The sequence below is a fragment of the Engystomops pustulosus genome, chromosome 9 (assembly GCF_040894005.1).
Source record: "Engystomops pustulosus chromosome 9, aEngPut4.maternal, whole genome shotgun sequence".
Taxonomy (NCBI): Eukaryota; Metazoa; Chordata; class Amphibia; order Anura; family Leptodactylidae; genus Engystomops; species Engystomops pustulosus.
In genome coordinates, this window is record NC_092419.1 from 91,398,582 (window position 1) to 91,414,364 (window position 15,783).

Consider the following 15,783-nt stretch of genomic DNA (forward strand, 5'->3'; position numbering starts at 1 on the left):
GTCATCATTTGCTTAACTTGAATGTGTTTAAATGTCTATCTATCTATCTATCTATCTATTTATCAATTTTCTTTGTTTCGCCATGTATATTTTCAAATGATTTAATATTTATTTGTCTGTTCATATAGTATCAAACTATGGATCCTAAATTTATTAACCTCACATCACTCTCCAGTGTACTGTATTTATACATGATCTATTGTATGATCCACCTCTCAGTCAAATCTAAATATGTATTATCTTTAATCTTCCAATGTATATATTGTCTATCTGGTGATATATTGTATTGAACCTATTCTGACTTTTTATGTATTGTCTAGTATCTGTGTATGTATAGGTGTACATTCATTCATCCTTAGCATGAAGCTAAAATTGGTAGAATTTTAGACATTTATTGTATACAATAAGATACATCAAAGAGATATTTTGTACATTATCTAACACGTAATACTTAAAGAAAACACATTTCCACATAACACTCTCTCAAGGAAAGGCAATTTTGGTTTTACTTCTTTACTGTTTATTTTATATTTGATGATGTTAAACATTTTCCAACATATAAAGAAGAAATACAAATATTTCCACGCAACAATCTGTATCTTTATCTTAATACATACCTCTTATCTATAGAGTTTTTATTAGCAAAGAAAGGGTGACCTTACACGATTGGCAAACATCATTGGCTTTCACGTATAGTTTATTACATATGATTGTAATAGTTGAAACCTGTTCTTTGATCTTCATCAGTCATGGAAAGTTTTCAGGGGATGCAGTATGTCCGCATAAGACATATATATACATATATATATATGTATATATAAATTGATCTATTTACACGTAAATTGTTACATTTCAGTTCTGTTTTTGTGTTTTACGCAATGTCATTGGTGTACCAGGAATTTTTTTTTTTAGGCATGTTAATTGATTTATGTAGTTCTTTAGAGTTATGGTATCCAAATACATTAAGATTTCTATACCACTAAACAATTATATAGACATTTGCATGATAATTAATCGTTCATGTGTTATTAGCAGCAATTTTAATGTCCCACAATTTGGATTTGCATGGTGACAAAAGCAAAAGTTTTAGATAGAAATATGTATATGTTATCATAGTATGGTCACATACAGTAATAGCGATGATGACCTGAGTTGCACTAGGAAGGAGCCTCTACCTATTTGCTATGGATTGATGCTGCAGATCAGGATGATCATTACTGCTGAATTGCATCTTTCTATACAGTCAGCCCCCTATGTGCCAAGCCATATATGCCAACTGCGTGGAGATATGTGCTCAGTAGTACAGACTGTACCATGCAGAAAAGAATAGGGCTGATTTATAGAGGCTCCCACACACTCCCTTCTCTGTGTGTTACTGTACATATGCATATAGCAGAATATACCCCACCCAGAGAACAGCACACAGGAGCCTTCAGGTCTGCTCTGCCCATACTGTTTGGACCAGCAAGGTAAGAGCTCCTTCCTCTCTCTTCCGTTATATGACATGGGATGGCAAGGGGGTGTGCTCTGGTCCTGTAGCACCCCAGTCCCTCACACCCTACTGTCTATAGGGACCATAGCCTTTGTGCATTGGCGTACAGGGACCCTTACGTTGTTGCTGCCAGGTCTTGCTAGTTGCAAAGAATTGACTGTGGTCATAAAGTCTCATTGCTGTATTAATTCCTCCCCGAGAGCCTATTATTGGAGTGTTTAGTAGAATTCTACTAATTTATTGCATGAAGCTAAATAAGCTTGTAATGAAATTAATCTCCGGCACTGGAAATAGAGGATTCACCTTTTATTATTTGCAGGGCTCAGGAAAAACCAACTTCCATGCACTTAGAACAAATAGATATATCTAGGGCTTTTGTGCTATTGCATAGAAGAGGTGAAAGAAAGGAGGTTTAACCCTGGTGCTGCCTCAGTGGGATCCCTGGGAGGATGCAGGGAGCACTGGATACAAAAGCATTTAGATCGCTTTGGAGTAGTTAATCCTGGGCAGGCTGGGCACCTTTTGTTTCCAAGTCCTCTGTGGGTTTTTTTTTCAGCTTGTCCTCTGCGCCTGATTGACTGCCCAATGGGTGCTAATTATCCAAATGTCGCTGCTGTCCTTTGACTGACTTGCCATGTATTGTGGGACAACTGTCATGCATTCTGTCATTGCAGATCATATTACAATATCATCATATGAAAATGGTCCCTCTTAGAAAAGAGGCTTGTGTGATCCAGCAGATGCTGGGAGGATTGTAGGCTTTCCCTATACATATAGCAAGGGATTGCCATTCAGAGGTGTAGATTTCTACATTTGCATCATAATAATATAGAATATGCCTGTATAATTCATAGAGCTGCTGGCAGAAGGATGTGCAGTCACTGTAGAATGCAGATCTATTCACAGTAATTAAACACATACCTGTCTAATTAATGCCAGCACAATACAAACAAACCAGATTTGGGAGGAGAAGGGGGGTAGTGCTACTGCTGGTAGGGGGGCTAACAGTAGCACACCTGAGCCTTTCTGGATATGGAGTCTATGCACCTCTATTTAGAATCAGAAATAGAATAATAGAATAACAATGTAAATAACAAATATATTATCACAAGTGATGCAGTGTTTTGTAATGGTTATCACCCAGTGACAGAGATAGATCTATGACATATATTAGAAACATGAAAGTTACATTTTAGTTAGTCATAGAGTGTATAGGGATTGATATAATGCTCTGAGCTGGTGTGAATTAGAAATATAATAATTGTGTGTCAGACAAATTATCCTAAGAATAGAATGTAGCAACTTATTCAACTCCTGTTACCTATTTATTCTTCTATCTATCTATCTATCTATCTATCTATCTATCTATCTATCTATCTATCCTAAGTCATACATCTCATACATCTTCATGCCATCTATCTATCTATTATCTATCTATCTATCTATCTATCTATCTATCTATTATCTATCTATCTATCTATCTATCTATCTATCTTTCTATCTATCTGCCTTACATCTTCTATCTATTTATTTATTATCTATCTATCTATCTATCTATCTATCTATCTATCTATCTATCTATCTATCTATCTATCCTAAATCATACATCTTCATGTCATCTATCTATTTATTAATCTTTATTAAGTCATATATCTGTGTGTATTTTATTTCTGTTCCCCAGGATGTAAAGTTCCATAGTTTAATCCACAGTTTCATTGGATTATCTTTGTAAATTAATATGTAATAGCTTTCTGTCTATTCATCCATCCATCTTGAAGAATGGTTAAGAGTTAGAACTGGTTGCTATCTAGATGAAAGATATAAGAATAATAATAATGAGTAAGATGTAGAGAAATATAAGCAGAGAGATAGAACAAGTGATTAAAATGGTAGTTGTCAGATAAAATAACTTAGGAAGTTGTGTCAATGGAAAGATACAATAAATAGATGGATATATCATGTATCTTACATACAGTACACAGCATCCTGCAGTAGCTGTTGTGATGACTTGAGTGATGGTCAGGCAGGATAAGTAGAGGGATCTGTATATTTATGGCAGTAGTTTACCTACAGCACATCACTCATCATTTACTAGAACACAAGCTATTATTCTAATACTAATAATGATAATAGTACACAGCACATGCAGACTGTTGTCTGATGGATGGAATGTGACTGCATTAAGTAGCTATTCCCATTGTCAGGGTGATTTGCAACTCCTGGTCCTTCTATGGAGGGTTCTTTGCTTGCTGTGCACAGGATATTTTGTGGGACACCTAAGATGGGGGGTGGGAGGAATAGGAGGATAGGAATGAAATGTGTTAAGTGGGGCTTTAGCAATTAACCCCCCATTTCCCTGGCTACTTGTAGCTCTTGCTTTGGTTGCACAGTAATTGGATACTGTTGTAATAAAGAATGCGGATGTTTTAAGGTTTTCAGCAACACTTCTCTTACAAGAAAATCAACTGTAGACAGATTTCCAGCAGCAGGACCCCCTCCCCCCTTAAATTCAGCTATAAAACCCAAAGTCCTCTACATCAATTGTGGGAGAGCTCTAAGTCAGGGGCTTTGTACTGTGATACTGATGAGAGATAGAGTTTAACTAATACAAGGAGCCATCAAATTTCTTCATGGATGGATCAGTAAAGGGACAATCAAACTATAGTTTTCTTTATTATATTGATTCGTTGATTTTCTGTCCACGTGTGACTTTTTGTTAGTTTATTCTAAGGATTATCTCCAATAGATCTCCAATACTATGATGTTAATACACTAATTTTGGCTGTACACTATTAATACTTACATCCCACCAATCCCCATCCACTATGTAACACATGCTACTTGATAGGGAAACCCAGAAATTGAGCTGTGTTTTCCCCTACATGTCTTGTCTGTTTTATGTATTAGGTAGATCCAAAAGTTTAAAGAAGTGAACTTACATTCTTTACTTATGCTCGTATCCTTTACTAGCAGTTACCATCAGTATTAATTTAATTTTTGTAGAGTAAAAATGACATAAAATCTATTTAAAACTACAGTAACTTTGAAGTATAACTTTTACTTTTATAATTTATTTAAGTTGCTTTGTTTGTTGCGCTGTTGTTACATTTATTTATTTACAAGTTGCAGCTAATCTATCTATCTGTCTGTCTGTCTGTCTTTCTGTCTATCCTGTCCATCTGATATCTATATATCCATCTACCTACTTACCCACAGTATCTATCTATCTATGTATCTATCTATCTACCCATGCATCCATTCATCTATCTATCTTCTATCTATCCTGTATCTATATAACTATTTATCTGATATGTATCCTCTATTTATCTAAATATCTATCTATATCTTAAATTTTTCTTTCTCATTTCTGTCAATTTAACAGTATATCTATTGTCTATCTGTCTGTCTATCCATCCATTCATCTATCCTCTATCTATGACATTTCTATCTATGTATCTATCTAGAAAAAAGGGAAATTTTAGAGCAGCACAGCAACTCCGGTGGGTGCACAGTCCGTAAGTCCCCAGGCAGGGGGACTGTAATATAAAGTTTAGGAAGAGGCAGCACTCCAAAAATAGTTTCAAAAAGGTGGGGTGTCTTTATTCCATAAGCGACGTTTCAGCTCCTTATGAGCCTTTTTCAAGCATGTTACAGCTCCTTACGAGCCTTTTTCAAGCATATGCTTGAAAAAGGCTCGTAAGGAGCTGAAACGTCGCTTATGGAATAAAGACACCCCACCTTTTTGAAACTATTTTTGGAGTGTTGCCTCTTCCTAAACTTTATGTATCTATCTATATATCTATTGTCTATCTATCTATCCATCAATCTATCCTCTATTAATCCATCTATCCATCACATTTCTGTCTATTTATCTTCCAGGACATATTATTTCATCCCAATACTACTTCTCCCATTTTACTCAACCACAAGTTACCTATCACTTCCCATGAAACACATCCCTGCTTCCATCCCACAACTAGCAGACTGGTGATAAATGCACTGTAGGTCCCTTCCTCTGTAAATGTAGTTAATATCATTGTGCTATATTATCTGTGTCTATTTATGGCTGGTGCAGTCTTTGGGAGTACTGGGAATGAGGGAATCTTTCTATGGAAGAAGCGTACAGGTATCCTCTAGGGACAGCAAGAACTGTAGATCTGATCTTGCTGTCAAAAAGCAAAGTGCCTCATGTGTTAGCAGCACATCAGTGCCTGGAAAGTGAAGAACACATCCACAGAGCATAAACAATGCAGTTATCAGGAACACAAAGCATGAGGTCCTTAGCCCACATCCCATCAGCTCTATATACATCATTGTCTCCCTCCTGGATGTAGAGAGGAAGAGTGATCTGCTGCTTGTTACACCAGTGCAGGCAATGAATGGATTAGGCCCCATTTCCATGTGAGTAAAATGATTAATTACCCCGTGTCACTGACTGATCTATGAAGACATAACACCACAGCAGACAATGTGCAGGCAGCCTCCAGCTACAACCATCTTTTAATTCCTTGCTTTATTGTATGCTCCACTATATATTAAGTCTTAATGACCGTATGAGACTTGGGAAACATATGACAGATCAATCACATCCTCCTCCTCACTTCTTCCCACTGATTCCTAACTTTAACCCCTTACTTACCTGGGCCATCCCAGGTCCAACCAGCCCCAGCAGAGATGATCCTATTAACATGACACATACAGGGTTTAGCTGGTGGTATGGATTGTGCACCAGGTTCCCAGCCTTGTGCCTTGAGCAAAGTCCCTTTGTTGGGCTTTAGTCACACTAGCTAGTCTGGGAGCTGGTATAGGCTCTGGGCTCCTAGTAGCTGGCAGATGGTATACTATAGCTGATTACTACTCGCAGGCGTTGGCTGGGGAGTCTCAGCATTTGTGGTTTGTTCACCTGTCATCTTCCTGCAGAATAAGAGGTTGTGGGATCATCTCTGGACCAGAGGAGATGCTGCTTCTCAGCAATCCTAACATAAGCCTAAAAGCATGGGCATCCAGGGTTTGGGGAGGGAGCAATCTATTTAAAGATAAAAAAAAATCTAAAATTATTTTAGTTATAAATGCATTAAATATATATTTGATATTATTTACTATTCTATGTTATCGTGTTGTGCTCTATTGTACTTGATATGTTTATACCATGGGTTGTATTTTCCATATATTTTAATATCATTATAAGATCTTGCAATATTTCTTATCATTCTCTTGCATGTTCATCCTAATATTATATGTATTGAGCTCATAAACAAAATAAAAGATATTGATGATACGGTTGGTTCCAATAATTATAATTTCTAGAATTCCTTTAATTCCACTATGGCCAAAAAGAGGTTAAACATTTATTTCCTTTTGAGCAAAATCATAAAGACGCCAGAACAAATAGTCTTTGCTGCTCTGGTACAGGAGACTCCTCTGCATTGGGTTGGTCTGAGCAGATCCCACAGGCGCCAGATTAGGCAGCTACTTACAAATTCTGAAAGGTCCTTGTGTTTATAAGGAAATCTCCACAGGATAATACGCTAGCAACTCCTTCACCCACTATTCACACACATACACATATAATGCATAAATGTATATGATGTGTTTGGGTAAACTGCAGACTATGGGGGTAGACATATGAGTGTGTATGTTTAAGGGTTTTGTGGGGAAGGGGTTAATTGTAGGGTGTAAAGTGCAAAATATACATTTATTTTCTATGGAGGAACAGAATAAGTCCAATATGTGTTTAGAAATGACTTTGTATTATAATTAGAATATTAACGGATAAAAAAAAAATCATCTATTTATATATATTATATTTTATTTATATATTATATTTTATCATTATTTACATTTTACATATATTTTATTTATATTCTATTTATTTTGTAGCATTATTTATCCAATAAATATTTACATATTTGTCATTTATATACATTTAACTATATTTAACAATCTATCTATCTATCTATCTTTTATCTATCTATCACGTAACTGTGTACTATATTATCTAACATATCAAATATCTTTTTGCATCTATCTATCATCTATCACTCTCTATCCATCTACCTACCGGTGCATCCATCACTCTACCTATCTACACACATTTTGAGATTAAAAGCATAGAATTGCTGTATTTCATGTCCACTTGTGCCTGTGCTGATGCAGTGTGTCAGTGGATCGTTAGCAGCGATGTTGTATCATTGGATCTATTTCATGTATAACTAAATATTTCATACAGCGGGGTGGATGGGGAGTATAGACAGTATACACCCTGCCTCTATGTCTCTGATGGGTTTGGAGACTGAACTGCCGAATTTGTAACACTAAATGTTTGGCTTTCTAATCAACAACTCGTTTTTTCTAATTGATCTCTGTTAACCCTCCTGCTGCTGGAGAACTGCCTCTAATTAAAGACATTTTTACAGGGAGCCTTTGGTGTTGAAGGAGTTAACCTTCCCTCTCATCCCCCTCCTCCCGTTGCTTTTCCCTTGGATTTTTAAATTCCATCCACATTTCCAAAATGCTTTTGTATTAAAAGAGAGACCTCGTGTATTCTCATTGATAGTGAATGTGAAAGACATTGATACTTTATGAGACCTGACAGAGAGGGGGGTAGTTTTTTTAAAAAGCGTTATTGAATGTATTATAATACGATAACTATATTATACCCATTATAACTCTCTTTTATATCAGTGACCTATATCAAAGTGTGTGATATCTAATCTTTGCATTGGAAATGAGAATTTTAGTAATTATAATATTATTGCAAGCAATATAACACTAAATTTGCGATAACTTAAATTTTGCTTTGCAATATTTGGGGCACCCATCTTAAATATTCATTGTGCTTACTATCAGAATGGATTATTTAGGAACGTAAAACGGGAAGAAGATGCAGTGCCCAAGTCAAAGTCCGTCTGACGTTATGGTACAGGGTAGCATATTATAAGGGAGAGGAGAACAGACCCTCTGCTGCATGCAAACTGCTGTGCCCCCCACCCCATACACACAGTGCTGTCTATAATAAGCAGCCAGTGGCAGGCAGCAGCCAATGGGGATGAGGCCTGTGATGACATCACAGGCCCTGTAGAAAAGGTGCAGAGCTCAGTGCACACAGGACTGCAGAACAGAAATAAAGAAGAGAGCTTCTCACTTTAAGGGATTACACCAAGTCCATGCAGAAGACCCTCCTCCCCCATTACTCATACTCAGCCCTGCCTGCAGGAAGATCCACAGGACCCACACAACACTCTCAACTTGATTTGGGGAATTTAGTTGTGATCAATAAATAAGAAATCTATTTCTCCGGTGCACAAACTTCTGCTCCTTTTTGGAGGACTGAGTCAAAGATGTTGCAGATGATGAATGGATCCTGTCCCATCTGCACTGTGAGAGGCCTAGATGTCTAACTGCATCTTTTTTCATCTGATCTTTATAGCATTTAAAGCTATAGGACAGTTGTGCTTGTGACCACACTGAGAAGTCCTACAACTCCAGAGGCCACCTGAGGATCCCCACCACAACCACCTCCAGCACCAGCAGCAGCAATGTCCTCAAGGTTAGCCTTCTAGCTATCGGGATCATCACATGACATTCTTGAGGAAGGAAACCTTCTTAGGACATTGACTTTTAACACCTGTGAGTTTTGGGTTTCATCGAAAAAGGAACCATCCCAGGAACAAGTCTGCTCCTCAGGGGGGACAGTCAATGCATGGCTTAGGACTCCAGTTTATGGAAGTAGGTTGCAGCTACCACAGCATCTGTAAAGATTCCCACCACAAGTGTTCTTTCCACGCTCCAGAGATGCTTTTCCACAGTCTATCAGGGGGGGAGATGCATGGGGTCATCGACGAGATGGACAGAAGATCCAAAACTGAAGCCTCAGCCATCAGCTCTGCTATAGACAGAGGGGAGACTGAGACGGTAGGCAGCGGACGGGATTCAAGGATGGGGTGGGGAAAGGCCAAGGCTGCAGGCTACAATTATATCAAATGAAAGATAAATAATAGTAATAACTGTTGTTATAGTAATACTACTAGTAATGATAATGATAGGAGATGCAGCAGTCATTATAACATTGATACCAACAATGTACAATAAGAAGGAAAACAGACATCTTTTTGTATAATTTGCTTATTTAGCTATGTGAAACCAGATATCAGAGCAGAATATTATCATATTGTTCTTCACGTAAACATCTAATATACATGTTCATAAATGTAGTATAACAGCTATGACACAATGGTAGTCAATGGATCTAACATAATTGTAACTCCATAAAAATAACAAAAACAACTATAAAAATGTCAAGCAACCTTAATATTTATGTTTCAAATTATTAATATAAAATCAGTTCTAAACCTTTAGGTGGTATTTAAAATGAAATATCTTGTATTTTAGTTTGTGAAGCCTTTGATATTACAATGCAAATCATTGAATAGCAAAATAATTCTTATCCAGTAATTTCAATTGTAGTCATAAACATTGCTAGTAGCTAAATGTTCGGCCATTAAAATTTCAACTATACATTTTCATATCAATTTAAAAAAATAAATTAAACTTTGAAAATATAACCAAAAACTACTAAACAATAACAATAAAAATATAACTTGTATAGCCTAAAAATTATAAAGGAAGCTAAATTATATATATATATATATATATATATATATATATATATATATATAAATATATATATCACTCTAATATTATAAAGGGTATACATTAGGTTTTGTGTGAATCATTTTTAATATTTTTTATTTATCCATTTTCATTTACAGAAAATAATTAGAAATGTTTTTAAAATAAAAATAAAAATTAAAAAATGTAACTTAAAAAAAGAATCTTTTTTTTTTTAAATTAAACTAAAGTGTCTCTATTTTAATTTTTTTTAATGTGTAAAGATTATATTCTCAGTATATATAAAATTATTTAAAATAAGACCAGTCTAGGGATCTATATTTTCTGCCTTCAAGTGATGTTTCGAGTATGAAGTGAGGGGTTTCTTTTCTGTGTCCTCTACATTGTACAGTGCACAGAAGATGAATATAAATTAGCAAATGAAGATTAATAAATAGAAAAAACATAGTCCTTATAATTATAATATTTTGTGCATAAAATACTGCAATTCTTTAATTATTATTTGATGTTATATCACACAGCCAAAGAAATAAAGAATAATACTTTATCTGCCAAAAAATAACAGCTCATGGGTGATATTGTAGATATTTCAATCAATAAAGGGTAAAAATAGGTCAAAGTGAATGTATAAGTATATATTTATATAGATTAATATATATAACAATAAACCATCAGCTTTGTTATAGACAGAGGAAAGACATAGAGGGTAGGCAGTGGCCGGGATTCAAGTCCGAGGTGGGGAGGGGCCCTGAGCTGCAGGCTACAATTCTAAGGTAAGGAAATAATAGCAATATAGTAGCTGTGCCAGTACTAATAACAATACTAGTAGCAAGTAAAATCATTGAACAAACAACCAATTTTACTAAAAATTCCAATAATTTAATATAAAAAGAAGAGAAACAAATGTCATTAAATTGACTTTTATAAAGTGACATATAATCATGTACTAAAATACTGCCAAAAAATGCTTAAATACATGAAAATATAGAAAATAAACAACCTCTGATAGATGTGTAACCATGTGATTGAATCAGCATAGAGCTTAAAAAGAAACAACAAAAACAGCAACAAAGTTTCAATAACATCTATATAAGTTTAAAAGAAAGAATTGTATTAAGGAGATGATCTTAAGCTAAAAACAGAAATTGGATTTTATTTTATCATTATTTTGTTAAATATTTTTATGGCGACATAGCAATGTAAATCAAAGAAATTAAGTTCTTAACTACTGAAGAGAACAAGCAAAAACCAAAAAAAATTATATATTTGTAAAAGTATAGGGATCAATATAAAAATTTATTGTAAATAAAATGTATCAAGCATAATGTATATATAAGAGGATTTAACTAAGTATTTTGTATGACAAAAACTGGTCATATAAAGAATTAAAATAATATAGAATTGAAATAAAACCTACATTTATTTCCCCTATAAGTAAATAGGATATTTTTATTTTTTTTATTTACATTTTTTTCCATGAATGCCTAATACAGAGTTTGTTTTGACTTCTGTGACTTTCAGGAAATAGCTTATAAAATTATTATTAGTAAGTCGAGTTCAATGATCGGTATTTCCTGCGATCAGCCTATGTCTCTAGTGTAAAGCTAAGACTCACTGTTATCTACATGTGTCTAGTAGATGGATATGGATTAATGCATGTGAATTAATTGCTTTAGAAAATGGCTTAATATTTGAAATTTTCTTAATTGTATTAAAAGATCTTTTTATAATATAAATTTGCCAAAAATAAAAACATTTAAATGAAATATAAAAATAAATGCGCAGATCATAAAGGGTGAAACTCAGGATCAATATCATATACAATAACATATAAATGTAATGTGAGTTTAAGTGCTATGCTTTAGTAAAAAAGTTTTAAACTGGATTTAAGAAATAGCCTAAAAAAATAATAGTTTGATTTCAAATTGTAGTTAACCCTTTCAGCCTCATTGGTGCCTAATGAAGAGTTTCTGATTTCCTTATAAGTTTGCAATGCTAAATGAATTCCTGTGAATTGTATATAGTTTTATATTATGTTAAAAGGTGATTGTATGTTCATTATTTATTTCTGGTTTTGATTGAAAGCTGTTTGGACTCATGTATCGAATTGGAGTGTATGATGATTCTACACAATTCAAATTGTAATTTATTTTATTATTACAATCTTTTGGATTTTAATAGTGGTAGGGCTAGGGTTAGAGGCAATAGCTAAGGAAGAATTTTTGATTCACTTGATACAGTGCAATATGTATGATGAAAAGTGTGTGATCTGATATTAATGTCTTTATATTTGCCCCCCACAGACGATGCCCTCCATTAGTAATGACAGGGCTGCTCTATGTGCCGGCTGTGGAGGGAAGATCTCGGACAGGTATTACCTCCTGGCAGTGGACAAACAGTGGCACATGCGTTGCTTAAAGTGTTGTGAATGTAAATTAAACCTGGAGTCTGAGCTCACCTGCTTCAGTAAAGATGGCAGCATCTATTGCAAAGAGGACTATTACAGGTAGGAATGTCTCCCTATATGGAGGGGATTATATTTTTAATATCTCTATCTATTCAGCTCTGATACATGTGTCTTTATACGTAATTACATTCAGGAAACATAAATGACATGTTTTTTTCCCCATTCTACATATCTATAGTCAAAGTTATTCTTCTACATTTTATTATGACCAACCTTCACCAGTACAATATTAAAAACAACAACTGCTCAACTTGTAAAACCCAAACCCACACCAGGTTGTGATTATACCCCATTCTCTTACAATAACACTGCCCCCATTACTACCATAAACCACTAAAATAATATTTCTATAATAAAACAGAATTCTCAGGTCTCTTATAAATCTATTTCATTCTGTGAAATTCTGAGAGTTGGTTCCTCTTTAGTTATAAACCAAGGCAAACATCTCTTTATGGCTCAGCTTCTGGGACAATAGTGAGTGCATGTAAAGGGTAAAGTCCCACCTTAATTTTAGATTAAGCAGGTTACATGGATGTGGGATGATTGACATTGGGTATGGTAATAATGATCTTGTATGTTTCCCATTGTTATGAATAACAAGTTACATATAGTATTGATGGTGTGATCCTTAAAGGCACACACATCCTAATGTATATTATTTACTAATGGCTATGTAATCTGCAGTCCCATGTAAGATGTTATTTGAGACCAGAAAATGTCTATAAAGATAGATATATGAATGATGTTCTAGAGCCTTTGTACATGGTGGTCCCTTTAAGCTCAGCGAAAGTCCTACTGTCCAGGTTTAATTGGCTATAACTTGTGCCCTTGCTCTGTATTTTCAGGAGGTTTTCAGTCCAGAGATGTGCCAGATGTCACTTGGGGATCTCAGCTTCTGAGATGGTCATGAGAGCCAGGGACTTAGTCTACCACCTCAACTGCTTTACCTGCAACACTTGCAACAAAATGTTGACCACTGGGGACCATTTTGGGATGAAGGACAATCTGGTCTACTGCAGGCTTCACTTTGAGACTTTAATCCAGGGAGAGTATCAAGTCCACTTTAATCACTCGGATGTGACATCAGGGAAGGGTTCAGGACTGGGGTCTGGGGCGACCTCTTTGGGGCTGCCTTATTACAATGGTGTGGGAACTGTGCAGAAGGGCAGGCCTAGGAAGAGGAAGAGTCCAGGGCCTGGTGCAGACCTGGCAGCTTATAACGCAGGTAAGCAGCTGCATTCTCATTTATTCCTAATGTTGTGTTTTCCTCTTGATTACACCAAACAGCTTCCATTTATTAAATCTCAACTGATAATAATAGCCTGGCTGGGGATAATTATTTGCATCGAGTGCTGTCAAGCTGGTAATTGCAGGAGCCGGGATCTTAGCATTTCTTCACTTCAGGTAGAGATGCAATGAATGGCAATAAGGTAGAGCGGAAGAAGCTTCTTCAAGGAAGCTCATGTGATCAGGAAAGACTAGCTGCACTGTCTCGGAGGATCCGGACTATAATAGCACTGTGTAATATTCAGAATTCATGTGTATGTAGGTGGGGGGGGGGGCATTGTGCATAATGGGTTAAAATGATAGAGTATATTTTTAAATATACAAATATATATAGAATATAGTATATTTTAACCCTAGAAATGCAAAAAGGGGTGTGCATTGTGCTAGCTCGGGGATTAAGCAGGTGTTGCAGGTGCCAGGCCTGAGTGGAGTGCTGGGTAATAAGATGTGAGTGGCAGTGCAGCTCCTGCATCAGGTTCCAGTCCGCACAGAAGCGCTCAATAAATAACAGAAATAGGCTGTGATTGCGGCTTTCCTGACTGTATTTGTGTTAATAATTACACCCAGTAACACAATTCTGGTCCCTGCTTTATACATCACCTCATAAAGAGTAGACCAATTTCCCCTCTAAAATCATACCCAGCAGCCCATGAGTCATGTATGATTATTAATTGTATGTTATTGCCTATGCGAACAGTTCATTATAAGATATACATGTATACCTATGTTCATTGTGGGGATAATGAAATGTCTTCTATGGAAAGTAGTTGATTAGGGAGAAGAAGAAGTGGATATATAAAATGTTACAATTCTAGTTTATAAAATATCACATAATAGTCTGTTGTTTCATTGGGGGGGGGGGGGATATCCAGCTTCAGGTCTATTATACGTGATATTATAATGAGCAGAATTGAGTTGCGTTTGTTAAGAATGTGACACCTGGTTCTTTGGAATCGAGAAAGAAATAGAACTTAAGAATTTTGTAGGTTCCTATTGAATACTGTAATAATGAAGGGAATAATTATCTGTTTATTAGAGTATCTACAAAATGTATTGGTTGATTTCTGCTTTACTAAATTTACTTTTATATATTAGGAAAAAATATATATGTATTTATATATTAAAGCAGGAGTTATCTATCTATCTCATAACTTATATTTATCTATCTATTTCATAACTTATATCTATCTATCTATCTATCTATCTATCTATCTATCTATCCATCTAAAACTACTGCTTAAGTTGTGTTGGGGGGATGTTTTTGAGTTCTGATAAGATCTAAAGCTTTCCAAAGGATCACAGTCATATAATTTTTGCCATATTCAGTTGTTGGTTGCTAAACAATAGATAAGGTAGTCCTAGATTTGTATAGAGTGATAATATAGAAATAGAATTACATAATGAAGAAAACTGATGCAAGAAAAATGTGTACACAGATAGAAAATATTGGTAGATAAATATATAAAACAGATACTACTAAGATACTATATGAAGATAAATGAATTATATGTAAGAATTATATTACATAGAGTTAGAAAGATAGATAATATTTATGCATGTACTTGTAATAACCCTGCCCCATCTCCCCCACACCAAGTCCCCACAGATGTAATTACTATGGTCCATAATGTCACCTCTCAGGCGGAAATCTGCTTCTGTCAGAAACTTTTCAAAAAAGTGTTTCTGGTACAGTTGGCACCAAAGGGGTTAACGTTTAACCATTTAGAGAACACAGCACTATCTGTATTAATCCTGTTTAGTCTCTGTGTTCTTTGTTAAGGGGTAAAGAGTCGCCATTGTGCCCCAATAACTGTGCAGGGTCCAGGAGATTTAGCTGGGGCAATTTGGACGTGGATGGATCCTGACAAGCAGAAAATAGCTCAGAAGGGAACTAGGACTTCAAAAA

General features: G+C 35.3%; 1 protein-coding gene across 4 annotated transcripts in view; it reads left to right on the top strand.

The window, feature by feature from the left end:
• The first annotated feature begins 1,337 nt into the window (after window positions 1-1,337).
• LHX2 (LIM homeobox 2) overlaps window positions 1,338-15,783 on the top strand; it is a 34,783-nt gene continuing 20,337 nt past the window's right edge. The window contains exons 1-3 of one of the 4 annotated variants that reach the window (XM_072123420.1): window positions 1,338-1,469; window positions 12,427-12,629; window positions 13,436-13,815. In XM_072123420.1, the coding sequence (XP_071979521.1) occupies window positions 12,430-12,629; window positions 13,436-13,815 (580 nt within the window). In that variant the 5' untranslated portion in view covers window positions 1,338-1,469; window positions 12,427-12,429. Of the gene's footprint in view, window positions 1,470-8,587; window positions 9,407-12,426; window positions 12,630-13,435; window positions 13,816-15,783 lie in introns of those variants that run through there. The other 3 variants (XM_072123418.1, XM_072123419.1, XM_072123421.1) reach the window with 3 other exon arrangements.